Here is a 25186-nt window from a genome sequence, read left to right as displayed (position 1 = left end):
AGAATCAGAAAAAATTCACAAGGAGTTAAAATTCGGTGAAATATCTCAACATGGAGGCCACCAAGGGCAGCTCTTGCGAGAGGTTAACCACCAGACAACATGGCAACCATCATTGATTGGCCCAAGTTTTCACCGTAATTGTGTAAGTTTTATATTCTTTCTGTATTTTTAAAAAATTCAGTGTATGTGCTTAAGTTTCATAGGTCGCAAGTTGGGGAGTGCAGTATAAATGATAATCCCACATTCATTTCTATTTCAAATTGAACAATGGTCTCACGACTTCAGAAAACATTTCCTTTCCTTCTAAAAAAAACAGTCACTGTCTTTCAGCTTCTTGCATATTTCTGTATACCTTCAAATCTCAGCAGCCTCCACAACTTGGAAAAATCAGTTTGTTGTTTTATGTGGTGATTTCAAACAAGAAGGAACAGGTGTGTGGAATTTACTTTTGAAGTTGATTTAAATTGCTTCTCTGAAAATCTTACATCTTAGATTTTCAATCATGACCTCTTGCAATTACTCTAAAATATCCAAGTATCCAATCTCAATAAAGAGTTTTGGATATATTAAAAGACTGTACTGGGGTTGCTACGGTTGTAGCTCGAGGTATAATGTGGTTATAGCTCGAGGTTGAAGAAAGAAGACTCACACGAAGGAAGTGTATTTGACACTGACTTTATTGGGCTGCAGTTCTGCATTTTATAGGCAGCCGGCCGCGTCACTACCGGGGCAGGGCTTGAGTGAGGCCGGCTGCCGATTGGCTGTCCCAGATGTGCGGGTCTGGATTGCACCCCCTGCAATCCGCTGGTGGTGATTGGTCAATTCAACCGCTATTCTTGCTGCCTATGGGAGCGGGCGTCTCATCCCATGTGCTGGTTGCTCGATCACTGTGTTCGACGGCCATTTCCTGTGTCTGACCGCGGAGCAGGATGCGGGCTGCTACAATACTACGTGCAAATAAACAAGTGAGCAGATAAAATGCAATTTTGAACATGATATATTTATATTAAATTATCCTATTCCACACAAAAGACCTACCAGTGTTGAACACAAACAGGGGGCTTTGTGAGTTGTCACACACTCCGTCCAGTGCTGTCAGAGTTAAATTATACATCTGTCCACAGTGTAGCTCAGTTATCTGACATTCTCTCTTGGATGTCTCACAGGACACTGTGTGCCCATCACTTCCTTCTGCTGTTGCAGAGTAAGACACTGCACCTCTCGTGTGGCTCCACAGCACTGAAGCATCATTTGTGTCACAGTCCAGCTGCACATCCAGATTCTGTGGGATGCACGAAACTGAAAAAAAAGATGAAAGATATTTGTTAAGGGTGGTACACATAGGGAGTTGCTTATTTACTGAAATCATCAAGGAGAACAATGTTTTGTCCAGTCCAGAATTCAGCATTGGTGTTGACGCAAGCCCAGAGGACTCCAAAACGCAGCAGCAATAAATATTCACCAAGACAAATGGTTACTTAAACAAAAATTGCTTTTAATTATCTTTAAATGTGAAAACAGGTTCAAACTTTATCTTATTACTATTAACTTAACTAACCTAACTTAACCCCCTTCTAATTCTAAGCACACATATTCTAATGTATATATACGTTTAGGAAAGTTCTTTAATTCGCAGTCCAATCTCATTTCTCATTCCTCAAAGTTCATTGGTTGCAGGCAATTCTTATAATGAGCACATAATTTAATATTTATGAAGTTCACCAAGCTTTGGTGTTTGAAAGATAAATGATTATTGCTCAGGAAGGTTCTTATCAGTTTTCAGAAAGAGATTTGTTGTTCCTGGACACAAAGAGCCACATCAGTATCTTGCCAAAGAAACTTTCCCCATCAGGGTTTTCCAGATGATATAGCCTGTTTCTTTCAGATCACCGCAGAGTTCCTTTTCATTTCTCTTATTTCAAGTGAAATATTAGGCAGCCAGTCCTCATCTCTTGTATGAATCACAAGGGCTTTGACTAGGCTGAACTAAGCATTCACAACACGTCTTCAAAATGGTTTTTTTCCACACGCTTCCCAGATTGTCCCGTTCCAGTCCCAGCTGCTGCTGTTGAACTGTAAAAACTGCAGAACTGTATTCTCTCTCTCCCTTTCTCACAGAAAAGCTTGTTTGACTCTCTCTGCTTGCAAATCCACATGACCCTCTTAGAACAGCAACCTCCACTCAGACCGACTGCGGCTCTGAACCTAATCTTCCGAGTTCTTTCATCTGTTGCTTTTCAGAACAACATTCCATTAGTGAAGTCCCTTGGGCACGCCCCAAAGTTTTTGCAAAGGTATTCAGAGCCAGTCTGTCTAGCTTGAGCAGAGCTCCTGTATTTTAAATTAGATATATTTTCAAGTGTTTGTATGTCATCTACACTAAAAGAACCTGCCACTCTTTATCTCCCAATATCATATCTATATACAATATAAAACACAACATATTCTGTCACAATGTGACTGACAAAGAAATTTGTGATTCAGGGAAGTTGCATTTCTCCAGTTACCTGTTCTCCTTGTAATAGAAGGGCTTTCAACAGTGTCACACGTGTCATCGTGCGCATGGACTGTGACAGTGTAGGTCTCTCCACAATACAGGTCAGTGATATCACACAGTGTATCGTTGGTGCTGCATTGCTGCATGTTGCTTCCTTCTGCAGTAGCAATGTATGATATTGCTCCTTTACTGAACCCCCAGGAGACTGACATATGTCCATCATCACAGTCGATGTGAGCATCAACATTCTGGGGGACACAAGGAACTGCAAGAAAAAAATTGATAAACTGAACCTAAAGTACATATATTGAACCACGTAACAGTATGAAACAAAGAAGAAAGCATTCCACGTAATGCCTGCAGAATTTAATATTCTACATATTCTACAAAATTACCTGCTTTAATTGTCAAAGCAGAACTTTGTGAGCTGTTACATTCCATGCGGATTCCCTGCCCAGTTATATAATAGTTCAGTCCACAATACACATCGGAGACCTCACATTCAGTGCCTGTTGTTTGACAGGAGGCCCAATGACCATTGGTTCCTTGTGCAGATACATGATATGACTCTGAGCCATTACTGGGATCCCATGACACTGACACAGTGTTATTTTCACAGTTGATGTGAGCTACCACATTCTGTGGGATACAAGGGTCTGCAGAATGAGGAAGTGGAGAATGGAATTTTTAAATTTAGATAAATTTAATGTTACAAACAGACCTAAAATTGTACATTATATAAATATTATTTAATGAAAATGAAAAAGAGTTACTCAAACTAAACAGCATCTGGCAAGATCAACAGGTGAATAAATAATTTTGTACCAAAGGTTTTGGTTAAAAGTTTTATGATGCCATACCAATTCAAATTACTCCTGTTTGGTAATGATTCTGTTAATTGTCATAGGAAGATAGCTATAATCATACCTGTTTGAATTTCAAAAGCTGGACTTGGTAAACTGGTGCAGTTCTCGTCCATTGCAAACACAGTTACACTGTACATCTGGCCACACGGGAGCCCCATGATCTCACAGTTTGCTTCTGTTGCATTGCACGAGTACCTGTCTCCTTCCATTCCTTCTGCTATGGCAGTGTAGAACGCGGTACCATCACTCTGCTCCCACCACACTGATGTTGTGTGTGTGTCACAGTCCAAATAGGCACTGACATTCTGGGGACTGCAGGGGGCTGAAGATATGAGAGAAACAGGACAGATAAAGGCAAAGGCAGTTCCTAGTTCAGTTTGTGAGAGATGGGAAAACTGATCTAAAATTATGAACATGAAGGAAACTAAAATTCATACATCAGTTAATGGCTGTAACCAGTACAAACAGGATGAGCTTGGGGATTAGGATGTAGGAAAGTGTCACATTTGTGGCCCGAAATGTGAAGTTAATAAAACATTAAACACAAGTTTTATCAGGTAAACTTCTCAGTGGCTTTATTTTCCCTTTTCCTTTGTTCTCCTGCTTGTGTTCTTATCTCTCTCTCATACCACGTGACTTCCGGTACATCTCATACATATTCATTATCATGACATCCCTCCTTTAATCAGAAATAAACTTTACCTTCATTTACCAATATCCCTCGGAAACATACAAACATCGTAACTAATGGTAATACTATGACTCAACTACATAAAATTTATTTCCTACAGCACTCAGACATGCACTTTATGATATAAGATTAAAATACTGTCCCAAAGTTCTTATTAAAACTATGGCACAAAGTCTTCGTATCGTTTGGGCGCTTTCCGGTTTCGTTTCGGCCTGCCTGCGATATTGTCGTCGTTTCTTGGTTGTTCACTCTCGGCGTCGGAAATACTGCTCGCCACGGCTTCGGGTCTTTCTGGCGCTCTAGTCACTTCATCAGGAGTGCTGGTAACTGCCTCTGGAACATCATCAGGTCTCTCAGTTTCAGCATCTCGTATTGGCCTTTCAACCTCTTCGCTCGATGTATCTCTGGACTGGTACCTTTTTACACCTGATACATTTCTCTTATACAGGACTCCAGTCGGAGACTTGACTGTCACCATACTGCCACTTCTGGATACGACAGTATAGGGTTGATGGTAATAAGGTGTGTCTAGCTTACCACCATTTTCATGCCTCACTAGAACATTATCTCCTGGCATGATGTCTGAGTACTTGGCTCCACGTTTCGAATCTGTGTACAGCTTTGCTGCACCTTTCTTTTCAGCATCGTAGTCCCTCATCTCCTGGTCGTCTCGGATTTCCTTTATTTCTGGCATTTTTGTGCGGATTTTTCTCCCAAAAAATGCTTCTGCAGGACTTTTTCCAGTGGTTGCATGAGGCGTTGCTCGATAGACAGCCACATAAGATAGCAATGCTTCTCGCCAATGTTGTCCTTCTGCGTGTGCAATCCTCAATCGTTTTTCAATGGACTGATTTTGTTTCTCTACTTCTCCGTTGGCTTGTGGCCATTTCGGAGTTACTTTATGATGGTGGATACCTGTGGTCCTCATGAATTCCGCAAATGTCTCTGAAATGAATTGTGGACCATTGTCAGAGTATAATGTAACAGGTAATCCATATCTTGCGAATATCTCTGCTAATGCTTGTATTGTTTTTTCAGTGGTTGTGGACTTCAACACCACGTACTCATAGTATCTGCTGTAGTAATCTATCACTACCATAATTGATTCACCCGTCGGTAAAGGTCCAATAAAATCAACAGCTACGTCGATCCATGGTCCTGTCGGAAGTTGCGTACTCCGGATCGGTTCTGGCGGATTACTCCTACTTGTGATTTGATATCTGTGACAAGTTTTGATAAATTTCTCTGTGTCTTTATCACAACCTGGCCACCATTCCTTGGTCCTGAGGTTTTTCTTGGTACCAACAATACCTAGGTGTCCTTCATGCGCTAAGCATATGATCTTCGGTCTCAATCTTTGCGGTATCACCAATCTGCAACCTCTCAATACACACTGTCCGATGCAACAAAGTTCGTCTCTAATGGGAATGTAAGCCTTGTGAGTACACTTGTCCCATTGTCCACTCTGTATGCATTCTCTTACTTCCATGAGTTCTGGATCACGTTCGGATTCTCTCTCGACTTCCTTCGTAGTCACAGCTTTCGGTGTCGACTGAATAGCTACGAAGCGTAACAAAGCTCTCTGTTTCTGTTCCCAATTCTGACTTGGATTGTGGACCACCATCCTTCACCAATCTGGACAGCGGATCAGCAATGTTTGCTTTCCCTGCAATGTGGATTACTTTATATTTGTAGGGTTGTAGTCTGAGTACCCATCTCTCTATTCTGGCACATGGTTTGGATCTAGGTGCATAGATCACCTCTAATGGCTTATGATCTGTGATGAGTTCAAATTCAATGCCATATAAATATGCATGGAACCTCTCACAGGCCCATACAAGTCCGAGTGCTTCTTTCTCTGTCTGAGAGTATCTTCTTTCCACATCTGATAACGATCTGCTGGCATAGGCAATGATTCGTGGTCCTCCATCATGCATCTAAACCAACTGGGCTGGCATCCGCTATGACTTTGGTTGATGCCGCCGGATCGTAATATCCAAGAGTTTTTGCATCTGTCAGGCTTTGCTTCAGCGCTGTGAATGCTTTCTTCTGCTCAGATCCAAAATGAAATGGTACACCTTTCCTGATTAGTTTCCTTAGTGGTTCTGCCACTGTAGCGAAATTAGGAATGAACTTTGCACAAAAATTGACCAATCCCAGGAAACTCCTCACCTCTGTTGCGTTCTGAGGTGCACGTGCCTCTGCAATAGCTTTCACCTTGGCCTCTGCAGGGTTTAGTCCTTCCCGTGTAAGTTTGTGTCCCATGAAGTCCATTTCTGACACACCGAACTGGCACTTGTTTCCATTCACGGTAAGGCCTGCCTCCTGTAGTCTAGATAGTACACGCCTCAACCGTTTGTCATGCTCTTCCTTCGTTGGTGCATGGACTATGATGTCGTCAGAAATGTTGGCAACTCCAGAAATGCCTTGAATCACTCGATGGATTTCATACTGGTAGATCTCAGAAGCTGCATCAATTCCAAATGATAGTCTCTTGTAACGATACAATCCACAGTGAGTCACAAATGTTGTCACATCTCGGGAACCTGGATCCAGCTCTAATTGATGATAGCCCCACTTCAGATCAATTTTTGAGAATACCTTGCTGGTAGTTAGTTCTTGAAGAATTTCCTCCACTGTTGGTATAGGGTGTCGTTCTCTAATTATAGCTTCATTGGCCATTCTCATGTCAACACATAGTCTTATGTCACCCTTTGGTTTTGGCACAATCACTACTGGGCTGACCCATTGAGTCGAATGTTCCACAGGTTCAATAATGTCTTGTTCGATCAATTCTTTAATTTTGGCTTCGACTTTCCCACGAAGTCCAAACGGAGTTCGGCGCATTGGTTGTGCCTTGGGTTTGACCGTTTCATCTATCGCTAGCTTCAATTGTCGACCTTTCAGCTTTCCTACTCCTTGGAAGACTGCGGGGAATTCTTGCTTCATATCCTCGTATGACTGAATTGAATTGACACAAGCTCCAATATGAAGTATTGCCAGGTCTTGCGCTGTGCTTCTACTCAGCAATGGTTCTCCCCTCTCTTCTATGACCATAAACTCTGCTTCGGTGTACTTATCTCCAGCTTCAACAGTTGCAGTAAAACATCCAATGGTCTGCAATGGCTTGGTTGCTGTGTATGGATACAGTTTCTTGGAACACTTCTTTGAGGTACAGATGATCTTTTTCCTTTTCAACTTCTCCCATAAATGTCGATCAATCACATTACTGTCACTGCCTGAGTCTACAATGACCTGCACTGTCACTCCACCAATGATCACTGGGACCTTCTCATGACGTACTTCATTCAGCGTAAATTGGTAACAACTCTGTTCCTCCTGGGTATCATCATCGTCACCGTCTATCTGGCGAATGGTATCTTTCTTTCCAGGATACTTTCCTTTCCCCCAGGCTTTGCCTTTGGAAGTTGTACTCTTCCTCTTCTGGTCTGCATTGGACTTGCTTTTGCACTTCGTTGCAAAGTGGTCCTTACCTCCACACTTTCTGCAAACTTTGCCTTTGGCCGGGCAATATGGGTCTTTTCCAAAGTGACCTCGGTTTCCACATCGATAACACTCCACGTCATGTGTCGGCGTATATCTTGGCTGGTTATGGCGATGTGAGAGCCTCTTAATTTGCTGGCTTGAGTTGTCTTTCAGGGACATGGTATGAAATTGCCCTTCAACAGCCTCTAATGCAGCAGCAATGGCTAAAGCATCGGTGAGTCCCAACTCACTCCCTCTTTCCAGTAGACGTCTTCTGAATTTATCTGATCTGCAGTGCTGTACGACTTGATCCAATAATTGGTTGTCCAAATCAGCTGGCATGTAATTGCATCCAACAGCTAGCTGGCGTAGTCTCGTCACGTACTGAGCAATTGTCTGGCCATCTTCTTGACTCGTTCTCTGAAACAAATGGCGTTGAAATGTAGCATTCGGTGTCACTACATAATGTGCATTTAATGCATCTACCGCTTTCCGGTACTCATCCTGTCTTCCAGTATTCAAAAGTATCTTAAATGTTTCCCAAACTGCGGGTCCAGCAGTGAAAAGAAGTAACGCCCTTCTCTGCGCTTTTTGTTCAACTGTACCGGTATCTAGAAATAGGCCACGACTGTCGGCGTAGGATTCAAATTCTTCCAGCCATGCCTTCCACTTCACACTTACAGTACTTGCATCACCCATTGGGTCAAAATGAGCAATTCCACTATGCATTAGAAAGTCACCGTCTGCACCAGCCATGAGGAAATATTCCAGCCCCAAAAGTACTAAGCAAAGAGAAAATTCTTATCACCTTGAAGTTGTCTGTAATCCTCTGTAATCTTGTTTAGTCTTTAATTTTCTTCAAGCTTCTTTCATCCTCGTCGCCAATGTCACATTTGTGGCCCGAAATGTGAAGTTAATAAAACATTAAACACAAGTTTTATCAGGTAAACTTCTCAGTGGCTTTATTTTCCAGTTTCCTTTGTTCTCCTGCTTGTGCTCTTATCTCTCTCTTATACCACGTTACTTCCGGTACATCTCATACATATTCATTATCATGACAGAAAGCAGAGTCAGCACGATTAACATAAGAATCTTCTACTCTTTGTGACAAGAGCCACCATAAGACTAAGATAAGGAGTGGTAAGGAACAATAGAATGTAGGAAGTTGAGGTAGTCTGGATCAGATAAGGGTCTCCTAGCCCTGGACAGATGTACCAAGTCCTACATATCTAATTAGCTAACCTTACACAGATTTATACATGTTAAATTAGCCAACCCTAGACAGGATGAGCCAACTCTGCATACCAAGAGACTGTAGCCCCGAGAATCAGGAAGGTGTGAATAAGGACAATAACATGAAGGGACACCGACAGGATACCCCCTGGTCCTCCAAGTATACTGAAACTGCACGTAGGCAGGAAGGATTGCCTAATGCCAAACCTCTCCAGCAGGAGGCAGAAGAATGTAAGGGGGAGGGTATTCCTATACTGAAATCAACTGTATAAAAGTTGGGTGAGCCCCAGTGTATGTGTGTATTCCCAGGGTAAGGGGAAGCACCCAACTTTGCATTGTTGTCTCGAGCAATTTCTTTAAAGGTACTTCTATTTCTAACAAGTTGAAACAGATGCATGCAAAAATAGCATTTAAAGATGAGTTTCTAAGCCTTTCTTTTGTTTGGGAGAAAGGGTTTTTACTGCTAAATTGCATGATGTGAAACATTTAACGTCCTGTCTTGTAACTACTGTGAACAATCATTTCTTAGAGTGATGGTAATTGTACTAATTAGAATCAAGCTCTTAAACTTCCTGTTTACTTCATGATGAATGTGGGGCAAGCTTGTGGAGTCAGTTGGATTTTTGCCTATCTTCATGAGGAAGTGGAGGTGGTTTATCAGAAGATTATTTTGGCTCCACTCCATCCTCAACATTCATTCATTCATTAATTAATGACTTCATCACCAACATCAAAGTACTCGAGCTGGCAGAGTCCGCAAGCATCGAATCCACGCTGCTGAAGACCCAACTGCGCTGGGTGGGTCACGTCTCCAGAATGGAGGACCATTGCCTTCCCAAGATCGTGTTATATGGTGAGCTCTCCACTGGCCACTGAGACAGAGGTGCACCAAAGAAAAGGTACAAGGACTGCCTAAAGAAATCTCTTGGTGCCTGCCACACTGACCACCGGCAGTGGGCTGATATCGCCTCAAACCGTGCATCTTGGCGCCTCACAGTTCGGCGGGCTGCAACCTCCTTTGAAGAAGACCGCAGAGCCCACCTCACTGACAAAAGACAAAGGAGGAAAAACCCAACACCCAACCCCAACCAACCAATTTTCCCCTGCAACCGCTGCAACCGTGTCTGCCTGTCCCGCATCGGACTTGTCAGTCACCAATGAGTCTGCAGCAGACATGGACATACCCCTCCATAAATCTTCGTCCGCGAAGCCAAGCCAAAGAAAAGAAAAAGAAGAATTTTGGCATCACAGATTGGCAGGTTGGAAAGAAATTAGGCAAATGTTGAAGAGGAAACGTAGCAACATGGGTAGTTTGGTGGTCAAGAGACATAAGCCATGGAGAATATATGTACTTGTTGTTTGAGAAGCAATGGCAGAGACTCATTTTTATTATCTATGTAGAGAGGTATTCTGTGGTTATTAGCTGTGCAGAAAACACCAAGAACAAAGTTGGCTGATATGGACTACAAGAAAAGTTTGAGGTCAAAAGAATGGGCAGAAAGATGCTGAATGCAATTGACAATGAATAGAAGTGAGTTAATAAATGTCTAAAATATTATGTAATTGTGAATTCATCATTTACACAGTTCTTTTTTAAAACTTTTGCATCATTTTGTCAATACATTGCAATCTACAAAGCTCAGTAAATCTTGCTGTAAGCTTTATTGTGACTACATGAAACATAAGATAGTGCAAGAATGTAGGCAACTGCAGCTCCTGACAAGCTAAGTTAAGGAATTGGAGCTGGAGTTGGATGAACCCCGGATCATTCAGGAGGCAGAGGGGGTGATAGAGGGAGTTACAGGGACACCATCACATGTAGGAGGCAGGAGGAGGTAAGATGGGTGACATTCAGGAGAGTGTAGTACAGGTCCCGCTATGGCTGTTCCCCTCAATAACGTATACCATTTTGCATTCTCTTGCGGGGGGGGGGGGGGGTGCTACTAGTAACAGGCCATGGAGATCAAGTCTCTGGCATGGAGTCTGGTTCTGTGGTTAAGAAGGGAAGGGAGGAGAAGAAGCAAGCTTTGGTGATAGGCGATTTCATAGTTGGGGGACAGATAAGAGGCTCTGTGGAAGAGATCAAGTATCCTGGATGGTATGTTGCCTCCTAGTGCAAGAGTCCAAGATATCTCAGATCAAGTTCACAGCATTCTCAGGAAGGATGGTGAGCAGCCAGATGTTGTAGACCATGTAGGGACCAAAGACGTGGGTAAAAAGGGTGAGGAGGTACTAAAAGGAGAGTTCAGGGAGTTAGGCACTCGGTTGAAGGACATGAAGGGTTGTGATCTCAGGGTTGCTACCCATGCCACATGGTAATGAGGTTAGAAATAAGAGAATAATGCAGGTTAACACGTGGCTAAAGACATGGTGCAGGAGGGAGGGCTTCCGGTTTCTGGATATTGGGCTCTCTTCCAGGGAAGGTGAGACCTGTTCCAATGTGACGGTTTGTATCTGAACTAGAAGGGGACTAATATCCATTCGGGAAGGTTTGCTAATTCTGCTCCAGTGGATTTAAACTAGATTTGCATGGGGATGGAAATTAGAGTTCCAGAGCAGATAGAAGAGTGGAGGAGGGAAAAGATGATGAGAAAATTGCATGTACTGTTAGAAGTCAACAGGTTTTATGTGGCTGAAATATTCTCAGGTTCATCTATTTCAATGTAAGGAGTATTGTAAGAAAGGCAGATGAGCTTGGAGCGTGGATTGGCACTTGGAATTATGACATTGTGGCCATTAGTGAAACTTGGTTGCAGGAGAGGCAGTGCTGGCAGCTTAATGTTCCAGGCTTCCGTTGCTTTAGATGTGATAAAATCAGCAGGGGGGGTGAGGGAAGAGTATGAAAGGGGAAGGAGTGGCATTGCTATCAAGGCAAATATCACAGCTGTTCTCAGACAGGACAGACAAGAGGGCTTGTCTACTGAGGCTATATGGTGGAGCTGAGGAACGGGAAAGGTATGACCACACTCATGAGATTTGGAGGAGCAAATCTGTAGAGAGATAGCAGACAGCTGTAGGAGATTTTACCTTTTCACATATTGACTTGGACTCTCAAACTGTAAAAGGGCTGGATGGCTTGGATTTTATCAAATGTGTTCAGGAAAATGTTCTAAATCAATATATAGAGGTATCAAGAGAAGTGCCATACTGAATTTCCTATTAGGAAACAAGACAGGACAGAAGACAGAAGTATATGCAGGGAAACATTTTGGGTCCAATGATGATAATGCCATTAGTTTCAAGTGAATTATGGAGAAGGATAGGCCTGGGCCTCAGGTTGAGATTCTACATTAGAGAAAGGCCAATTCTGAGGAAATGTGAAAGGATCTAGAATGTGTGGATTGGGATAAGTTGTTTTGGGACAAGGATGTATGAGGTAAGTGGAAGACCTTCAAAGGTGAAATTTGAGAGTATAGAGTTTGTATGTTCCTTTCAGGATTAAAGGCAAGAAAACCTTGATTTTCGAGGGATATTGGGGATCTGGTTTGGAAGAAGAGAGAGGTGTAGAGCAGGTTTAGACAACATGGAGCAAATGAGGTACTTGAGGAGTATAGAAAATGCAAGAAAAACATCAAGAAAAAAATCAGGAAGTCTAAAAGAAGACATAAGGTTGCTTTGCAGACAATGTGAAGAAAAATCCTAAGGGTTTCTACAGGTATATTCAGAGCAAAAGGATAGTAAAGGTCAAAATTTGCCCCCTTTAAAATCAGAGTGGTCAGCTTTGTATGGAGCTAAAAAGAGATTGGGGAGATCTTAAATGTTTTATTTTCATCAGTATTCACTCAGGAAACAGACATAGGGAACCTTGGTTTTCAAGGGATATTGGGGATCTGGTTCAGAAGAAATAAGTAAGATTTGGTGGAAAGTAAGGAAAACAAGCAAGTAGGTCATGCAACAAATGCAGATCAAAGAGGAGGAAGTGTTTGCTGTCTTAAAGCAAATAAGGATGGGTAAATCCCTAGGGCCTGACAAGATATTCCCTTGGACCTTGAGGGAGCCTAGTGTAGAAGTGGCAGGGGATCTGACAAAAATATTTAGCCACAGGAGTTGTGTCAGAGGATTAGATGATAGTTCACATTGTTCTATTTTAAAAAGGCTCCAAAAGTAATCCAGAAGATTATGGGCCAGTGAGTCTGCCATCAGTACTAGATTAACTATTTGAAAGTGTTCTAAAGATTGCATATACAATTATTTGGATAGCCAGAAACTCATTAGGGATATTCAACATGGATTTGTGCGAGGTAGGCGATGTTTAACCAATCTTATAGAGTTTTCTGAGGAGGTTACTAAGAAAGTTGATGAAGGAGAGGCTGTGGATATTGATTTTAGTAAAGCCTTTGACAAGGTCCCACATGGGAGGTTAGTCAGGAAGGTTCAGATGCTAGGTATTCATGGTGAAGTAATGAACTGGATTCAACAATGGCTGGACAGGAGAAGCCAGAGTGTAGTGGTGAATGATTGCTTCTCAGATTGGAGCCCTGTAATTAGTGGTGTGCCTCAGGAATTGGTACTGGGACCATTGTTGTTTGTCATCTATATCAATTATCTGGATGATAATGTGGTAAATTGGATCAGCAAGTTTGCAGATGACACTAAGATTGAAGGTGTTGTGGACAGCGAAGATGATTTTCAAAGCTTGTAGAGGGATCTGGACCAGCTGGAAAAGTGCGCTGAAAAATGGCAGATAGAATTTAATGCAGACAAGTGCAAGGTGCTGCATTCTGGAAGGTCAAACCAAGAAAGGAAGTACATGTTGAATGGTAAGTCACTGAAGAGTGCAGTAGAACAGAGGGATCTGGGAATACAGATACACAATTCCCTAAAAGTGGCTTCACAGGTGGATAGGTTTGTAAAGAGAACTTTTGGCATATTGGCCTTCATAAATCAAAGTATTGAGTACAGAAGTTGGGATGTTATAGTAAAGTTGTATAAGACATTGGTGAGGCCAAATTTGGATTATTGTGTGCAGTTTTGGTCACTTAACTACAGGAAAGATATAAAGAGTGCAGAGAAGATTTACTTGGATGTTACCTGGACTTCAGGAACTGAGTTACAGGGAAAGGTTAAACAGATTAGGACTTTATTCCCTGGAACATAGAAGGGTGAGGGGAGATTTGATAGAAGTATTTAAAAGTATGAGGGGGTCAGAGAGAGTAAATGTAGATAGGCTTTTCCCACTGAAAGTAGGTGAGATACAAACCAGAGAACATGGGTTAAGGTGAATGGGGAAAAGTTTATGGGGAACATGAGGCGGAACTTCTTCACACAGAGAGTGGTGGAAGTGTAGAACGAGCTGCCAGCTGAGGTGGTGAATGCAGGCTCATTTTGAACATTTGAGAAGAATTTGGACAGGTTCATGGATGGGAGGGGTACGGAGGGCTATGGACTGGGCACAGGTCAGTGGGGCTAGGCAAAAAAATGGTTCGGCAAGGGCCAAAGGGGCTTGTTTCTGTTCTGTAGTGTTCTATGGTTCTGAGATAATGAAATTATGTGTTACCTGTTTGAATTTCAACTGTTGAACTCACAGAGTGGTTACATGCACCGTCCGCTGCTAAAACATACACAGAGTATAACTGGCTGCAGAGTAACAAGGGTGTTCGACATGATGTTTTTATTGTGCTGCATGACATGGTGCTTCCATCATTTCCTTCCGCAATGACAGTGTACTCCAAAGCTCCTTTACTGTAGTCCCACAACACCAGTGCTGAATTGAGGTTACAATCCAGTTGTACTTTGACATTCTGCGGGTCACAAGGGACTGAAAATAAGATTGAAAGTTAAAAATAGATGCAAGAAATGTCAGTTCAAATAACTATCTGCATCACAAACTTACTAGTCAAATAATTACTGCACTTTAAAATATCTCATTATGAGAACAAAGTAAAGGAAATTTAAAATCTGTTTTGTGTACATCATTCATTAGTTGCCGATTCTAAAATTATTAAAGGATCTTCAGTTACTTATTATTACCACTAATTGAGCAATTTTAACTATTCCCATTTATTATTTTTCAAACTCATTATTGCAAATATTATGTTGAAATTTTTGAAAACAAAATGCTGGAGAAGCTCAGCAGGTAGAAAAGGGAAAAATACATAACCAACATTTCAGGTTTGAGCCCTTCATCGAGGTAGGAGAGAATGCCGCAGACATCCAAACAAAAAGATAGAGGGGTGGGGTGGAAAAGGCAGGAGATGATAGATGGAGAGAGGAGGGAGGGGCCAGCAGCAATGAGACGGAGGAGGGATGGCTGGGTGGGGACAGGGAGAACTGGAAAGACAGAAAAGGGGATGGAGAAAGAAAAGGCGAGCAAGCTTAGCAGAGAGCAGAGAAATGCCATCTGGTAGGAGACTGCCTAAATGGAAAATATGGTGCTGTTCCTCCAATCTTCAGATGATCAGGGTAAAATAGTACATAAGGCCATGGACAAACATGTGAGTTTGGGAGTGTGACTCAGAATTGAAGTGGTTGGCCACTGAGAGGTCGTTATGGTTGTGAACAGAGAGGAGGTACTGAGCAAAACGACCTCCTAATATGCAACTGGTTTCTCTGATGTAGAGAATGCCACAAAGGGAGCACTGGATGCAGTAGATAAGTTCTCTGGATGTACAAGTGAAGTGTTGCTTCCCTTGAAAGACCTGTTTGGGGCCCCGGACTGTGGTGAGGGAGGAGATTTGGGTGCAAGATTTGCACCTCCTGCGGCCACAGTGGAAGGTGCTGGGGTGGGGGGAGGGGATGGATAAGTGGGGAGGGATGAGTGCATGAAGTAATCACAGAGGAGGTGATATCCCTGTGGAAGTCTGAGAGTGGAGGAGAAGGAAAAATGTTTCTGGTGGTGGGATCCTGTAGTAAGTGCCAGAAATTCTGGTGGATAATGTGTTAGACGCAGAGGGTGGTAGGTGAGAATGAGGGGGATTCCATGTTTATTGTTTCTGGGGACAGAGGGGGCCAGGGCAGATAACCAGGAAATGGAGGAGTTACGGGTGAGGTCTGAGTTGATAGTGGTGGAGGGGAAGCCATGTTTGTATAAGAAGGCAGACATTTCAGAAGATCTGGACTGGAAGGCCTCATCTTGGGAACAGATGTGGCAGAGACAGAGAAATTGAGAGAAGGGGACGGAACCCTTGCAAGGGGACAGAATATGAGGATGTATAGTTAAGGTAGTTGTGGGAGTTGGAGGGTTTGTAGTATATGTTGGTGAAAAGCTTGTCTCCGGAGATGGAGTTTATGTTGAAATTTCTTCATCACTGATCAATAGAAATTGATGCACTAGTTTCTTGTGAAACTGATTTCCCTATGACAGCTTATATATTGCAGAGCAGTGATTCTACTGTTCAACCCACAAATGTATAAACTGAGACAAGCTTCATGTACCTCCTTCACACTCAATATCCAGATGAACCTCCTCCTCTCCTGTAATTATGTATTGCTGAGTTTTAGCTATTGGACAAACCATTCAAGAAACTAGTCTATCGGATATGACAGCTTTAGGTCCCTTTTTGTTTCTATTCTCTTCTTTCCTTCTTCCAAATCCCTAAAGCTATCCACAAGAACTACCAATTAGTGGGAATTCTGCCACACCCACAGGAAAAAGGAATCTCAAGGTTGTATATGAATGTCATGTATGTATTCTAACAATAAATCTGAAATCTGAATCCATATTTTTCAGGAAGCAAACCTTTTGAAATGTAATTTGTTTACCACAAACTGCATTTTCTGTACCATGGAGAAAATTTTGAATCAAGGTGGTTAAAAATGTTTTCCTACTGCTGGCATTCCAGACCAGAAGCATCAAAAAATAAAAATAAGAATTAGGTCTGTGAAATTGAATTATGTCTGTGAAAGTTCAACAAATGAACTTTGAGATACTTCAACAAAAGCACAACAAAATAATAAGATAGAACATTTACTGAAGTAAAACACAAATGTCTAGAGATTCTGAGATTGAAGTAAAAACACAATTTTACCTTATATAGCAAAGACAAAGATACATAACCAATGTTTTGGGCTTGAGCCCATAATTAAAGTATGAGCAAAATGTAGGCAAGCGTCCAAACAAAATGGTGGGTGGAGGGAGGGGTAGGGGGAGGAGCACTATCCCACAGGCAAGAGGTAATAGGTGGATGAGGGAGGGAGGGAACCACAGCAAATGGGGAGGGGCGGATGGCTCTGTGAATGGAGAGGGAAGGAGGTTGAGAGCTGGAGGAAAGAAGACAGGGATGGGAAGAGGGCGAGAATGGGGAGTGGGCTAGCAGGACTGGAGAAGTCGATGGTAATCCTCCTTCTATTTACATGTGGCCTTGGTTTGACAGTACATGGGGCCATGGACAGACATGTCAACTTGGGAGTTGAGTACAAAATTGAAATGGTCACTGGGAGATCCCTGTAATTGATGCAGACAGAACAAATGTGCCCAGTGAAGTGATCTCCCAGTCTGCATCCAGTTCCTCTGATGTAGAGAAGGCTACAATTGGAGCACCATATGCAGTAGATGACTTCCACAGATTCACAAGTGAAGTGTTGCTTCACTTGGAAGGACTGATTGGGGCCTAAAACTGTAGTGAGGGAGGAGGTGTGCGTGCAAGTGTGGCACTTTCTGCAGTCACACTAGAAGGTGCCAAGGGGGGGAATTGGTGGGAAGGGATGAATGAAACAAGAGATTCATGGAAGGAGTGATCCCAAGGGAAGGCAGAGAGGGGAGGCGAGGGGAAAATGTGTCTGGTGGTTGGATCATGTTGTAGGTGATAGAAATTGTGGAGGACAATGTATTGGATGTGGGGGCTGGTGGGATGGTAGGTGAGGACAAGGGGAATCTGTTTTTGTTGTGTTTTGGGGCAGATGGGGCTAGGGCAGATGAAGGGGAAGCCACGTTTATGGAAGAAGGAGGACATTTCAGATGATCTAGATATGAAGACTTCATCCTGTGTGAAGATACAACAGAGACAGAGAAATTGAGAGGAAGGAATAGAATATTAGCAAGGGATTGGGTGTGAAGAAATGTAGTGGGAATTAGTCATTTGTAAAAAATGTCTGCAGAAAGGTTGTCTCCAGAGTTGGAGACAGAAATCTCAGAAAGGGGAAATGTCACTGGAGATTGACCAAGTAAACATGAGGTCAAGGTGAAAGTTAGCAGCAAAATAAATAGTCAATGAGCTCAATACAGGTGCATGAGGCAGCACTAATGTAGTTGTTAATGTAATGGAGGAGGAGTTGAGGAGCCTTGCCTATGTAGGCTTGCAGCATGGATTGCTCCACGAAGCCAACAAATAGCAGGCAGAGCTGGGATCCATGTGGGTACCCATGGCTACTCCTTTGATTTGGAGAAAGTGGGATGAGTCAAAGGAGAAGTTATTGAGAGTCAGAACAAGTTCTGCCAGGCAGAGGAGGGTGGTGGTGGAGAGGGACTGCTTAGGTCATTTGTCAAGAAAGATACAAAGGGCTTTGAAATCTTCTGTATGAGAGATGGGGAGGAATGATGTAAAGAAATTGACCTCCATAGTGAAAATGAGGTGGTCATTTTCAGGGAATTGGAAGTCATTGAAGAGATGGAGGACATGCGAGGAAACCTATTGTTTCTGCATGCTCCTGCCCCACTGAACTAGTATCATCTTAACTCGACTCCTATTTTCTCCCTGATCCAATCCCTCACTACTTATATCCGTGATATCCTGATGAAAGGCTCAGGCCCAAAACATTGGTTGTGTATCTTTATCTTTGCTACATAAATACACTGTTTGATCTGTTGATTTTTTTTTCAACATGGTGCTTTTATTTTTAATGGAACATTTGCTGTTTGATGCTACCTGTAAAATACATGACTTTATATGCTAAGCTGTTCTAAAATGTTTTACAGAAATGGGTGATGCCTACATCAACATTTCCTTTGCACCCTCGGGTCTGATGTCGATGTTATCTGTTTTGAACTACAAATGCGGTGATTGCAATTAAAACACACAGAAATGCTGGAGGAACTCAGCCAGTCTCGCAGTGTCCATAAAGGGTAAAGATATATTACCGACATTTTGGGCTTGAGGCTTTCTTCAAGGAATAAGCAAAAAAAAGAAAGACACCTGGATGTTATCTGTTTTACCTAATCAGAAAATCTGTAATTTTCACTACACTGCGGGTTTTGGATTTGAGCTCTTGTACCCTTAAGTTGAATAAATCCATGGCTCTTTACACAGTGTAAAATTTTGTTCCATCAGAGTCATCCCACGATGAAGATATTACATTTGAGTCACAACCCGACTCACAAGAATACATGGTGATATTTAGAAAATAAAAATAAATTAAGTTTTTCTTACTGCAAGCATGCACAATAATAGAAAATAATTTATTGTTAGATGTTACTAAAAGATTAGCTGCATTACCAGTTTGAACTTGTACAGAAGCACTTGAAATACTATTCCGATCATAACTGAGTGTTGTAACAGTTATGTTATAAGATTGTCCACAGTGTAAATCTGGCATTTCATAGCGTGTCTCTATTGTGTTGTTTGAGTGTATATGTCCATCACTTCCTTCTGCAGTTACACCATATGAGGCTGCTACATCAGTTCTTCCCCAATATACCACCACTCTATTGGATTTACAATCAACATTGGTAATGATTTCATCTGGGGCACATGGTGCTATAAAACAAAAGATTAACATTAAAATGCATTAACTTCATGTGAAAAAAAATCTTGTAGAGAAATCGCCTTCACCAGTGTTTTATAAGAACATAAGTGAACATGATAAATCTGTGACTTTTATATATCATATTTAACCATATACAGCACAGAACAGGCCAGTTTGGCCCTAGTAGTTCATACTGGAACAAATCCCCACCCTCCTAGTCCCACTGACCAGCACCTGGTCCATACCCCTCCAATCCTCTCCCCTCCATGTAATCATCCAGTCTTTCTTTAAATGTAAATAACGTCCTTGCTTCAACCACCTCTGCCGGAAGCTTATTCCACATCCCAACCACCCTTTGCGTGAAGAAATTTCCCCTCATGTTCCCCTTATAATTTCCCCCCTGCAATCTCAAACCATGGCCTCTGGTTTGAATATCCCCCACTCTTAATTGAAAAAGCCTATCCACATTGACTCTCTCTGTCCCTTTTAAAATCTTGAATGTTGAAAGTTTATTGATATTACACAGTATACCACACAAATGAACCAAAATTCTTACTGCAACCAAACAGGTACAAAAGATTCACTGACTACAAAAATATAAATTAAATTCCACAATATACCAAGAAAGATAATAAATATAAAGGGATAGATAAATAGATATTCACAGTTGTAGTTAATTAACAGACCTTTTAATTAACATGGCTCTCACTGTGGCAGCTGGAAATTTAAATGATTCAATTAAAAGATCTGGAATTAATAAGTTACCATCACTATTTGTGATATGAGACATCAAGAATATGGTAAAAATCCACGTGGTTCATGGACATGTTTTTAGGAGGAAAGTCTGTTGCCTTTATGCAATCTGGACTATATTTGGCTTCAAAATTGATGACTCCAGCAAACTCTTATATCAAACTGCTTTGTCAAAACATGATAAGAAGAAAATCAGATAAAAGGAGGCACCAGGTTTGAATATGACAAAAGTATATCCAGCCCAATGACCCTGGAAAATTCTTCTCACAAACATCTTGGGTGTCAAATGAAGCAGACTCATACCTTAAAGGTTGTGCTATTCCATAGTTAAGCAAATCCACTAGAGGTGGCAGGATTGAGTGTATTTCCAGTGAGGAGTTGGCCAGATCGATGTCCATGAGGTCTCATGATGCTGGATCATACCTTGATAATTACCATTCATGGCTCTTTCCCAAATCATAGATCAGCATCTTACCACATTGAGCATGTATGAAAGAAGCACTTAGGTAGGAATGTATTATTTGTGCCTTCATCTACAATGGCTTTGACCTGAAGGTCACTTCTACAAAACTGGGATTGGAGAAGATGCAAGGCCACTAACCTGAGTGATAAACTATTTGACTTCATACTCAACAGTTTTTCTGATGCAGATACCTCTACCCCTGAAAATATTGGTAGTTCAATCACAAGGTGTTTGGGGAAATAAAGTTCAATATTCAATTGTCATAATCTGTGCCATTTTTATAGCATTATATAGGATGAATTCACCTCAATGAGGTGCTCTGAGTCACTAGAATCTGTAAGTTCGTAGACCTTTTCCTGAGGGAGAACCTGTCCAGTGAATGGAACATGTCATGAAAACCATCAGGTGGCACCTATGATAAAATTACAAAAGATCTTGCATCTCTGAAAGGGTGGTGGAAGCATACTATTGGTGGATGAACTAATCTTACCACCAGCTGATGTAATCAAAGCTCGACCGCAATCACACCCAGTCCTGAATGATGAAGGAATTTCAATCTCAGAGTAGCATATCTGCAGCTTATCAACCATTATTAGAAAGAGGTGACATCAGATTCCTGAATAATAATTGAACCAAAGATCCTGCCTTACTTTTCGTGCACTACTATTTTAATTTTTTTTATTTATAGTAATGCTATAAGATGGTTATAATATGAAAGTTTGCACTATGACGCTGCCACAAAAAAAAAACTGAATTTCATGACTTGTTGATGACAATAAATTCTGATTTTGATTCTGGCATGTGATCATCCATCTCAACTTCCTCTGAAAATACACTGAGATTAACCTTTGGCACATTTTGAATTTATACTGCATGATGTCATATAATGGCTGAGAATACTGGATACCAGAATTGGCAAGGGATTGACAACACCAGAGCCCGGGAGTAGAACACATGCACCAGAACTCAATGCATGAATGGCCAATTTGATCTAGCAGAATGATAACAATGGACTCTTCCCAACGGTGAACAAAATTTCCTCTGATCTATCAAGTGGACAAAAAGCAGGACAAATGTGATCCAAATAATCACTGCTCTCTCAGTTGATAACTGAAAATAGTAAATGTGTTGACATAGTTTTGGTGTATGATATTATGCCATGTGTAATTTTGCAGTCCATTTACTTGTGATCTACAATCACTAAACTTTGAAATGATTAAATGCAGCAAAATGCTTAAGAATAATGGTTTTAATTGTTCCTGAAATTTAATTCATTGGGAATCAAGAGAAAAATTTATATTGCCTGGAATTGTATTTCACACACAGGAGGTTGTGACTGATAGAAGTCCCCACAACCCTCCAGTGCTTTGCTGCAGGATCTCAGGACAGAGGTCTAGGTCTCTGGTCTTCGCCATTTTCATAGGCTTCCTCAATAACCACCCATCCAACATCAGATTAGAAATGAAATATTTGCTTATGAATGCACAATGTTCAATTCCATTTGAATCGCTCAGAAAATGGAATCGTGTACAACTGTATGCAGTAAACCTTGAAAATTTTCAGTCATAGGCTGGTAAATAGTAATTAATGCATGCAATATAGAAGTGCAAGACTTTGACCATCTCTAAAAAGAGATAATCTATTCACTTTCCCATATCAATCAATGACATTACCATCTCCAAGAAGAAAACCACCAATACTTTTAGGTCACCACAGACCAGAAACTTATAGCCACATAATTGCGGTTATAAGAGAAATTTTAAGCTAGCTATCTTATAGCTGGCAATCACCATCCAGAGTACACATGTGACAAGAGTGGGGGACCATTCTTTCCTTGCCTGCAACACATACAACACCCAAGAAACTTGACGCCATCCAGTAGAATGCAATCTGTTTGAGTGGCATTCCATTCATCATCTCAAAACTTCTCTCTTGTGAATTTACTACAGGGCTGTACTGAGGACCATCTGCAATGTAGAGTATCAACATCTGCAAGTTCCCCTCCAAGATATATAATATCCTGACTTGAAAATATTCTTGCTGAGTCTAACTCTTGGAACTCAATACCAAACAATATTGTGGGAATACCTTCACCAGAGAAAAGGCAATTGTTCAGAAAGGCACCTCAGCAGCACCTTGCAAAGTGAAACTTGTAAGAGTTGATAAATGTTGGTTTTGTCAGTTATTTTTTTTTAATGAATAGCTGTAATAAACATATAATTATGAAATGCATTAAGATATCCTGAGGAGATGAATGGTATATAAAAAGTTCCCTTTACCTGTCTGAATACCATAGCTGGAGCTTTGGAGGCTGCTGCAGGTTTCACCAAATGCGAGTACAGAGATGCTGTATATTTGGCTGCAGTGAAGATGTGGGATGAGGCAGCTTGTTTCAGATGTGGTGCAGGTGGCTGTGTGCCCATCATTCCCCTCAGCTGTTGCAGTGTACCACACTGTGAGATTACTCGGCTCCCATGTTACAAAGGCAGTGACAGCGGCACAATCAGCTTGTACGTTCTGTGGGGGACAAGGGGCTTTTGGGGAGAAGAAAGACAAATGAGTCATTAGTTAATGATAGCAGTGCAAACTTTCAATAGTTTTGTTCAGTATCAAAGTTGGAAAACAGCCAAATGTAAACTACATTCTGAGAAACCCTGTAGTAATCCATTTTCCATTCACAGATATAAGAATAAATGTGCACTATAAATTCAAATTTTGCTTTGAAAATTTGAGATATAGTCTCACAGCAAAAGGGAAGAAGAGGGTAAAGACCTTCTACATTACAAATAGAAATTTATGGTGACCATCATGTCAGAAGTTGCACAGAAACCTGAAGATTTGTGCATTCAAATGTTTTGCTGAATTAAATATGAATGAATAACACAAATATTAACTTCCAAATACCCAGTGCAGCTTTCCTGGATCACAATCTTCAGAAAGACGAACTACCGTACTATTTCACTGGACTAACATTTCTCACTCCTCACAAACTTCGCCAGAGTTTTACCTGTTTCAGTTTCTAAAACGGAGATGTTTACACTCTGACAGTCATTGTCCATCGCTGTCACAGATATTAAATATACTTGACTGCAGTGGAGGCCCATAAAATCACAGTTTGTTCCTGTTGTGTTACACAGTGAAATATGCCCATCTTGTCCTTCTGCTGTTGTAATGTACCACACAGCACCATCAGCTTTCTCCCAGGTCACTGATGTACTCCTGGTGTCACAATTCAGATGGGTGGAAATGTGTTCAGGTGCACAAGGGGCTGCAAAATATGAAACACAAGCTAACTGTGGCTAAGTAAGGAGGCGGAATTACTTTCACATGAAGAAGTCTTGGTTGAATTGACAAACCTGGCAAAAACTTTAAAAAAATGTAGAAACCAATGAACAGTTATCACTATACACTTCCAAAAAATAAAAATGTTCATTTTTAAACACTTTTTATTGAGAAAAACATGTCAAAGCACTTAATAAGCACAAAATCTATGTTTTAAGCGGCATTAGACTGACAGATGAACAGCATGGAATATAGGAATAAGGACAAACTGCAGGCAGGTAACATTAGTTTATTTAGCCTCATGCGTGGTGCCCTCTCGGTGAGCTGAAGATTCTGTTCCTGTACTGCACCTATCAGTGGTTCCATGTTTTCAAACAACAGAAAGAGATATTAGGATACTTGAGCAAAGGTTAGATTGTTATTGAGAATCTACTTTAAATGCTAGCTAACCTAAATATATTTTTCTTTTAGAATATGTTTTTAATACACTATAATGAAAAAAACGTTTTGCACTTGAACATCACTTTGCTGCAGTTTAGAATTATCTGAAAGAAATGTAGACGTAGAAAGACCTACCAGTGTTGAACACAAACAGAGGGCTTTGTGAATTGTCACACATTCCATCCAGTGCTGTCAGAGTTAAATGATACATCTGTCCACAGTGTAGCTCAGTTATCTGACATTCTCTCTTGGACGTCTCACAGGACACTGTGTGCCCATCACTTCCTTCTGCTGTTGCAGAGTAAGACACTGCACCTCTCGTGTGGCTCCACAGCACTGAAGCATCGTTTGTGTCACAGTCCAGCTGCACATCCAGATTCTGTGGGATGCACGAAACTGAAAAAAAAAAAGGATATTTATTAAGGATGGTAAGCTTAGAGAGTTGCTTATTTACTAAAATCATCAAGGAGAACAATGTTTTGTCCAGTCCAGAATTCAGCATTGTTGTTCCCTGAATTCACGATTCAGGGAAGTTGCACTTTTCCACAGTTACCTGTTCTCCTTATGATGGAAGGGCTTTCAACAGTGTCACACGTGTCATCGTGCGCAAGGACTGTGACAGTGTAGGACTCTCCACAATACAGGTCAGTGATATCACACAGTGTATCATTGGTGCTGCATTGCTGCATGTTGCTTCCTTCTGCAGTAGCAATGTATGATATTGCTCCTTTACTGAACCCCCAGGAGACTGACATATGTCCATCATCACAGTCGATGTGAGCGTCAACATTCTGGGGGACACATGGTACTGCAAGAAAAAAATTGATAAATTGAACCAACTGCACAAATATTGA

At 41.4% G+C, this 25186-nt stretch overlaps 1 protein-coding gene across 1 annotated transcript; it reads right to left on the bottom strand.

The window, feature by feature from the left end:
- Window positions 1-675: 675 nt before the first annotated feature.
- Window positions 676-25121, bottom strand: LOC138762728 (fibronectin type III domain-containing protein 7-like). The gene is made up of 11 exons (XM_069936305.1): window positions 24886-25121; window positions 24468-24728; window positions 23617-23877; window positions 22889-23143; window positions 19144-19404; window positions 14271-14531; window positions 3425-3685; window positions 2893-3153; window positions 2508-2762; window positions 1039-1299; window positions 676-947 (listed from the first exon to the last, which is right to left on the bottom strand). Exons 1-11 carry the CDS (start codon window positions 25085-25087, stop codon window positions 940-942), a joined length of 2547 nt encoding a protein of 848 aa, XP_069792406.1. The 5' UTR covers window positions 25088-25121; the 3' UTR covers window positions 676-939.
- Between the last annotated feature and the right edge of the window lie 65 nt (window positions 25122-25186).

This window comes from Narcine bancroftii, chromosome 5 (genome assembly GCF_036971445.1).
Source record: "Narcine bancroftii isolate sNarBan1 chromosome 5, sNarBan1.hap1, whole genome shotgun sequence".
NCBI lineage: Eukaryota > Metazoa > Chordata > Chondrichthyes > Torpediniformes > Narcinidae > Narcine > Narcine bancroftii.
The sequence above is the reverse complement of the archived record's forward strand: the minus strand, read 5'-3'. Positions and strand labels throughout refer to the sequence as shown.